At 39.7% G+C, this 8,916-nt stretch overlaps 1 protein-coding gene across 1 annotated transcript in view; it reads right to left on the bottom strand.

Annotated features, from left to right (window-relative positions):
* DCTD (dCMP deaminase) overlaps positions 1–8,404 on the bottom strand; it is a gene marked incomplete at both ends in the record, with an annotated part of 11,903 nt that extends 3,499 nt beyond the window's left edge. The window contains 2 exons of the mRNA XM_009073340.1: positions 6,813–6,948; positions 8,293–8,404. Coding sequence (XP_009071588.1) covers positions 6,813–6,948; positions 8,293–8,404 — 248 coding nt within the window. The remainder of the gene's footprint in view (positions 1–6,812; positions 6,949–8,292) is intronic.
* Positions 8,405–8,916: the final 512 nt, after the last annotated feature.

Genomic DNA, 8,916 nt, shown 5'->3' with positions numbered 1-8,916 from the left:
GAGAGAAATTTTGCCTCCTGATCATCCTAACACAATCTGAAGTTAGGAACAATTACTGATCTCCAGTGTGGAAAGAAGACACAGAAACAGCAATAAGGAAGAAACAAAGACTAATCATTCCAAGTTAAAAAGTAGTTGGGTCTCCACCAAACTCAACAGGCTTCCAGTTCAAGTAGAAAAAGAGGTAGGTTTTTCATGCATGCAGTTGCCTAACCAAGTATTTCTTGCTGAACTTACCGCAGAAAGTAGCATGGGACTAGAACTTTGCACTGAGTCCAGAAGTCATGTTTTTCCATCCACTACTACCTGTTTTAAGTCTACTGGGCTATTAAATACAGAACTATTTTGGCTCAGTTCCTGTGACTTGAAAGAATATTTTTGGGAACTATCATTACATGTGTCTTGTACATTTCCCTAGACAACTGTTACTGGCCCCTGCAAGGGATATTATGCTAGATGGTCCTTAAGAAGGTACAGGCATCAGACAAATATTTTTAGGCTTTGTCCTGTCACTCTAACCCATATTCACCTCTCTCTCAAAGATAGGTGTTGACTAGTTAAGACAGTCTTATTACCCCCAGATTTTTCTTATAGACCCACTCAGCTTTGTTGAAAGACAAAAAACGAATCCAGGAGCCCAAAATCCTTCTTGTTAATGACTAGTTCACATTTGGGGTGTTATGGTTTTCTAATCTGTTAAGAGCTCCTGCTAATAGTTACAAATTGTTCTGAGATAGCAAGAAGCTAACTTAAAATAACCTTTCACAGGTGCACAGTATTCAGAACTCTGAAAACTGTATATTTAAGCAGACTACTACAACTAAGAATTTTTACAATACCCTATGAGGGGCCCCAATGTTTTGGGTTTTTTAAAAAATAATATTCACGTACAGCCAACATAATATTAAGTCTGCAACACTGGTTTCCATTCCGGAAAAGTGGCTTGAAAAGTATTCTCAAAAGGCTTCATTAGCTGAAGAAATAACCATGCAATGAGAAGTTAAGTGTGTGCTCTGACATTCCTACCACCTGCTACTATATTCACGAGAGGGGAAAAAAGAAAAAAAGACAAAAGCAGATGAGAGACTGCTTCATTACTGGTAGTATTAATTGCCAGTGCTTCTATGTCTTCTCATTGCATTCTGGTTTGTGTGGCATATATTGAGGTAGTACTCAGCCTTAAGCCCACCTCTAAATAAGAGACCCTCACGTACCCTATAAAAGGTAGTATTTCAGGATTGAACACTTAGCATGAACATGCTCTCAGTGGGTTGCAGAGTCAGAAATACTCTTCCCACCTACTGAAAGTGTTCCAACTAGTGATTTTATAAGAACCAAAGGACTAATCAAAGTGTTTCTTAATGCTGTTTAAAGGCTTACATACTGGATAAAGAGCATGGTAGGGACCACCAGAACTTGTGACCTTCAAAGAAGCAATCAGAGTAAAGGCTGGAGGGGTGTGACTTTTTAATGTTATTCATTACTAACTCAGACAGACTAAGAATTTTGAGAAATACAGGGAGTTCTGCAATTTGGCTCACTTCTCCTCAGTTGTGGTAAAATCCTCACCTTTTCATGTTCACCCCTTGTCCACCCCATCTTTGTCCAAGCTCCACCTACCAGTTATCCTTCACTTGCTGGATTGCTGACACTGAACATAGCAAGAATTATGGAAGGAATCAAAATACTGAGTCTGGAGTGACAGCCACTGGGGATGACGACTGATGGATCTAGAATTTGTAGAATGACATCCCTTTTTTTTTTTTTTTGAAGTTTTGTGAAAGTGTAGGGATGGTTGCTGGTCACTGCTTTAAGGGCAAGCAGGAACATGATGCTGGAACCACCCCACTTTTTTTTTGCTGTTTCTCACTCCATGTGCTGGAGAACAGTTGCTGTGGTCAAGGCACGGAGGCAAGGATAACACCACCAGATTTTGTTGGAGTATGAGCCTCTTCAGGCTGCAGTAAGAAAAATGGAACAGCCACAGCCTCACTGCTTTCTTCCATGAATAAGAAGAACTGGGAAGTGAAGATGGGAACCTCTTAGTCCATTTGTGAACATCACAAAATCTGCTGGGGTCAGACCAGAGAAGTCTCTCAAAACCTGAGCAGCATTAGCTAACCCATCATGTTTCCAAGTTCCTCCCATCCTGCTCCAAGTTTGTTCTCCTCTCACCAGAACACAGAGGCATTTCTTAGTGGGCAAACTGAACAAGAGAAATTATTCTTGGTGTTTCCAAATCTCCACACTTTGTACAGATTTGATGCATTACACCACAATTGGACCAAAATCCATGCAGGATCAGAGTGAGTAGCTGTAAGTGGAGACTGTCTCCTATGGATCCCCTTTCCAGCTGAAGCCTCAGCTTTGCACTGCCAATTAGAAAGAGAGCATCACACTTCTTCACAGTGCCTTATCAAATTTTGTGCTGTCAAAATAACAGCTTCTATAAAACTAACATTTGCCTGAATATCGAGTGTTCATTTCTCTAAAAAATTGACAAAAAGCTCATAATCCTAACACGAGGAAATGCTGGTAACAGTTTGTTTCATTTTACACAGCAGGTACTGTTCAATTAGCACATACTTTTTGCCACAGCACATATTTTACCATATCTGAACCTGTACAAATATTTGTAAGCATATTTACTCAATATTTTCTCTATTGCTCAGAGGTTTCTAAATTTGCCAGTCATTTAAAACTCTTAATTAGAGACTGATTGTCAAATGGATGTTCTTAGATTACAGTGGAGACAGAGGGCATAACAGGAGCACAACAGCTAGCATTAGTGGAAAGATTTGCATTAATAGGGGAAAAATGTAGTATTTTAAATGACTGGTGAGAAGAAACTGAGCATCGCCAAATCCTTGAATTCATCTAACAGAAACAGAGGGCACTCACTTTTGACTCTGAAAGTCAGAATTTTGCCTAATTACTAAGATGCTTCTGCACATAATACTGAGCACAATGCGTCAGGAAGAGCTTTTAATAACATCTTAGTAAAGCAGGTATTCAAAACTGGCCTTTCACTTCTCTCATGTGCACAGACATATCCCCTCTGCTGTCACTGACTGATGGCTTGGAAAGAGCCAGTTCCACCATAACAATGAAATCCTGATTTTGTGCTGTGAACAATGGCATTCTGCAAAACACCCTGTGCTTTCTGGCATAACAAGGCTACACCACTTGAACTGTTCAAATACACACAACTAGAAGGAAAAGCTTTAATCTAAAGAATACATGTGATCCATGTCATTATTCCTGCAATATCCAAATGCTTTGCAAACATTTGTATCCTCTAAGTTAAAGTGATCACTACCTACCACATTTTGATGCCTTCTTTCAGTAGCAGCTCAAGTTACACTTTTTTTTTTTTACATCAAGCACAGCCCTGTCCCTAACAGTGAGCTGAGCAGAACCCACACATGAGGGTGTGTGATAGATATGTACAGTATGTTGCAGCAGACATAGGTAACTGAGACACTGGTGAATTATAAACCAAGAAATTTCAATATACAGCAAAATTCAAGAGTGACAGTCCTTGCTTACCCTTACAACAGAAGTTCAAAAGGCAACTGTTATCAGTAAGTGCATGGGGAAGGAGGAATAGTTAATCACGGTGAATAAGAAAAGCTAAGAGAACAATTCTGGCACACACGAGAACCTAAAAACTAACCACAGAGAAATTTAGGGTGGAAATTGCAAGTTTTCTAGCCATGAAACAGTGAATCTGATCAGAGCCATGGGGTCAATGCATCCATCAGTTCCGCTGAAGCTCAATAAATTTATTATAGGATCATCTAACATACTTCTGCAAAGATAGCCTCTGGGTCCAACCCCTTACTTTGTCTATGCTGCTAAACTGACCCTTGGCCCTGAGGCCAAGTGGCACAGACTAGCTCGTGTTCCTCAGGCCTCCATCAGCATTACATGGCACTTGGCCCAGGGTTTCCTTAAGGCTCCACGTCTCGAGAGTCCCACGACACCACATACCTACCTTGTATGTCTGAGTTCAAAGTGCATAAAGAAGCGAGATGACTTTTTTGCAGCCCACCAGAGAGGTATTCTCAGAGCATGAAACAGAGTATGTGTTGCATATCCCCCAGTATGGCCTGAGGGAAGGAGGAGGGTTAAGCATACCATCTCAGTAGGCTTTGCATTATAAGCCTATACAGGATGACTGGTTTCTTGCAGCCTTTTTTCCACCCTGCCCACCGGAGCATCATTGGAAGAGCAATGTTCAGGCTTTGTTCTGGAGAAAACTAGTCAGAGTGGTCCAAACCAGATAGGAATAGAGTTAATGTTTATGCCTAACCTAGAACAGTACATGAGACCAGGATGTCAGCCTTCAGATCCACCCCCAGCCCTTTTCTGTAGCACTGCAGATGCATAAAGTAGTTGTAGAAGACATCTTCCAACTTAGTTTGGTTGTACATACACAATTACCATCAGCTTTATTTAATAAGCAACATTGAAGCTCTAGTGAGAAAGTGCCATCATTCCCAAGCTTAGCTAATGGAGCACACCATAAGATTGTACCATCTCTGAACAAGCCAGTCAGGAAAAAGCACAGAGAAAGTTCAATTTACACAAACACTGTGATGATTAGCAAAAGCAGAAAGGAAAACATGACAGTTTAATGAGATTTTAGCAGTGATTCTATGTGTTTCTGTATCTACAAGAATTTTTTTATGCAGATTTTTTTCATATATACTTGTCTAGTCTGTCAACTGTGTTACCAAGATTAATAAGAAACTGCTAGAGTTTAAATGATCTGTGAATTACAAAATAGGTTGTTTATTCATCACAGCAAACACTTTGTGTTACAAAGTTGTGATTTTTTTGAAGGAGGTGAAGACTAAGATTCTCGAGGGGAAGGGCAGTAGTTAGACCAATTCCTAGAAATCAACTCATCTCTCCAAGCTGTTAATAGCTACTGCGTTTTTTAAACATCACAGGCTCCGCATATTTTGGAGTTAACTGAAAAAAAATAAAATTCTCTCTTTGTACAAAGATTCCTCACAAATTTATACAGCACTTTTGGATGAAATTGGTCAGGTTACATTTCAGTGCCTGGAACATGCTCAGGTGCCAGAGACCACCCACACTGGTCTTATTTCAGAACTGAGACCTTACAGCAGCATAAAGATTCAACCAAAATCAATATTCTGTTTTCAGTGCTTTATATGTAATCGATGGGCTAACACTTGTTTCCTCACCCTATAAATAAGGAGCAGTCATACCAAATTGTGGCATTATTGTCACAGCATTATACATAAAACCAGTGGTTTAGAGCAGAGTTCAAATTTGGCAGGACCTGGCCCTAGTGTCAGGAATACATCTCTTATGAAAACCAGCACAAAATGGTCTCAAGCTTAAGAGTTAACATTAGAGGTTTTATAATAAATTGGTAAAGTGAACAAGGACAAAGTACTGGGGTTTTAAGAACTCAAAAATATCAAACTGATGAATTATGTGCTAGGCATATCATCTTTCACTTCAACGCTACGGCAAACCAGAAAATGCAATGCTGGTTTTTAGAGAGAGCTCTGGGTGAACACAGGTGCTGTCAAAACTCATGCAGGTTTAATTTCTGTATCAGACCAATTGTTAAAGTTACAAGTAAGAACCAGAATTGTTAGGCAGAGATAAATACTGTACACGAGAAAAGAATCAGTATTTCTTTATAAAAGCTGAATTCCTGTGCCAATTTCCGCCCACCCATGTAGAGGGAGGGGAAAATTTCTCAGAACTCTTGTTCTGTTCTGTGATTCTTCCCCCTGCCATTCCTGAGCACAGGACAGACTGAGATGCAGCACAGGATGGAGCTCCTAATACCTGCTTTTTCTGTGCCAATGGCTTCTGCTGCATTGCTCTGACTCGCAGAGGTGCAGCAGGAGCTGGAGTGGGAGCAGAAAGATGAAGGGGGACTTAAGGAAGCACTGGGAGTGTATGCTCTCTTATCAGTCCTGACCAAGCTTTCTTCCCAACATCAGCTATTAGTAGGCCACAAGGCAGCTCTCAACTCCATTTCCACACCCAGCAGTCAGCACTCCTGGCATGAAGCTTGAGGCAGCACAAGATTCACAGAGGACCCTTCAAAGCACACTTACAGAAGGCCAAACTACGCCTGCTGCAAAGAGAAAGACAGGATCCAAAGCAGCACTCAACCATACTTAACAGGAAACTGTCCTTGCTCTTCATTCCTTTTGCCCATTTAGTACATGAGGATCAAATTAGAGGCTGAATTAAACAATGAAAGTCACCTCACCCATAGCAGAGTAAATCCACCACACACCAGATCAGGCAAAAATGGCATAGAATGACAGAATGCAAACACACAGTTCAGGACAAACAAAATTCAGTTCCTTCAAAATATGTATTACCTGTGCCATCAACACCTGACATGGAAATTTCCCACAAACAGTGGAATTTACAATTTTAATACCTGTATTTTAGAGCCAGTTGTTTTGCATATACACACTCAGTAATTTCTGTGGAGACGAACACATAGAAGCAGCAATCATCTGCACACACTGCAACTGTGTGCTAATGAGCTGCTTTATATTTACAAGCTTTCACCACACAATCCAAAATGGCTAATACTTATGAACATACTTCACCAGGAAGTCAGTCCTTCATTAAGACTGTTGTCATTTATTTTGAGAGCTGTGATTTTTATCCTGGTGTATCACATACGGGTACATTTAAAAAAATCAGGTGTGGAAGAAAAACTCATCAATACTTCACCAGCTGAATTTTCACATATACAGACATCACAAGTCTAACCTGTCAACCACAAGAAGCCTTACCATAAGGATATTTTGTGTCCAGTCTATGTGCTGCTGTTCTTGTCCAGGGTAGTACATCATCGCTGCAACCATTAGGCATCCCATTGTAGCCAATTCCAACAATCTTATTTTCTGAATTTACAATGCAGGCACCAACCTAAATAAAAATAAGATTTGTATAGTGCCAACAGCACGCAAAACAATACATCAACAACAAGACCTGAATAGTCAGTCCTACAATTTTCATTTAATATAATGTAATTAATATATTAAGTCAACACTATCTAGTGAGCAAGGCTACAATTGTACCTTGGGGCTTTAAAATACATCAGGGCAATGAGGGGTAGCAATAAACCCTCCTACCCCCCTGGCCATGCCAGCCTGCCAGCACTGTTCCTTGCCCAATTATGAAGTGAACCTAGTTCATGGAGCAGAACTGGCACTGAATTAATCCTACTAAACATGTCAGTTCAACTCTCCATACTAGCTTTTCCAGCAGCAGTATGAGCAGCAGCAGCAAAAGAAAAGGTATGAAAGATGGAATGGAAATGCAGTAATGTTGGCCTATGCAGAGACAGGCTTAAAAGTCTTACAAACATGCACTAAAATACCAGACCTTTTAACTCCAACCCTTTATCGCTTCAATCCAAGTCTGCAAGGGGATCTTCTTATCGACTGATATAGAAGTGTCTCATTTTTATGTTTTCTGCCCATATTATTTATTGAAACAGCAACAGTACAAATTTTAATTCACACAACGTGTTTATCAACCAGCTCTTGGGTAACAAAAGTTTAGCCCAAGTGAATCCCTTTCAGGGAGCTAAGTGCTGTAACATACAGAAGGCAGTGAGTAATTGAACAGATTGCTAACATGTATTTTATTCCATGGCTTTTTTGGGATTTGCTCCCCGAATTTTTTTCACACAAAGGAAGACTAACAGGACAACTGAATCCTGCAGAACATCATGTTTCAGGAAATGTATCAATTGCCTCAAACTAATATTGAATCGAGGTACATGAAAGCTGCAAAAAATGGGGACAGACAGTGAAGCAGAGGGGAAGGGGGATCCTGAGAGAGGAACCAAACTAAAAGAAAACTCTAGTCAACCCAAGAACAAACAAAGGGGAATTTTTATACTCTTACAGGTGACGAAAAGCAACTTGTAAAATGCTGTGTCTTAAAAAATTACAATCTAAAACTTTCAGCAGTTTTATCCTCCCCTAAAAGTGACTATATTTACTGGAAAATGTGTTATTTTAACTTCCAGATGAAAAGATAATTTACAAAGCTCCAAGCTGCAAATGTACACACAGAATTATACACACGAGGTCAGGCCAAACAGGAGAATTTCTGTAACAAAAGGTGCTGACTACGTTAAAAATTGAATAGCTATACACTGAAATAACTTTTATTAAGAAATCCCTCAAAGTGCTACATGTGCATCCGATGCGATGTGCAATATAGATTAGGTTATGTTGTTATTATATGTTGCCTTCTTACCTGAGAGCTTGGATCCTTGCTTCTTTGTGCTGACAAAAAAGCTACTGCCATAAAATATTCAGGCCATTCCAAATAATCCTCTCGTTTTTTGCAGGATGCTTCACTGCTGAAACTATAGTTTATAGGAAAAAAAACAGCCATCAGCAAACAACACAGACCCAGAGTTACTACAAATTGTGTTCTTTTAATGTGCACAACTTCAAAGTAACCAGGATCAGAATGTGGCTAAGATTACACATTCACTAATATTTTTAATAGCAAAATCATCCGTGCTTTCCAGGAACTTATATATGCAACATTTCCTTTCAGGGCAAAGGCACCCAAGCAAGGTTGCAAATTTCAGTTTTAGATAAGATGGTTGAGCTAGTCAGAGCACTGAGCTATCCAAAGACAGAGCAATTTATCCTTTATAGATAACACCTTGTATATTTCTAAGATTCAGGTACATCATGTTCTGGCATTCTTTTCACCCAAACAACACAATGGTTTTTATGATGACTGTGATAACTGCAAGGCTCTAATCCAAGTTATTTTGTACTTCTGCCTACAACAAGTGCTTGCTAGATTTCTATTTGGTGGCTTTCTCTGTGCTCATTTTTTTCTGACTGTACAGTTATCACCCTA

Source organism: Acanthisitta chloris, unplaced genomic scaffold (assembly GCF_000695815.1).
Source record: "Acanthisitta chloris isolate BGI_N310 unplaced genomic scaffold, ASM69581v1 scaffold46034, whole genome shotgun sequence".
NCBI lineage: Eukaryota > Metazoa > Chordata > Aves > Passeriformes > Acanthisittidae > Acanthisitta > Acanthisitta chloris.
Note: the sequence above shows the minus strand (reverse complement) of the source record. Positions and strands in the feature narration are given on the sequence as shown.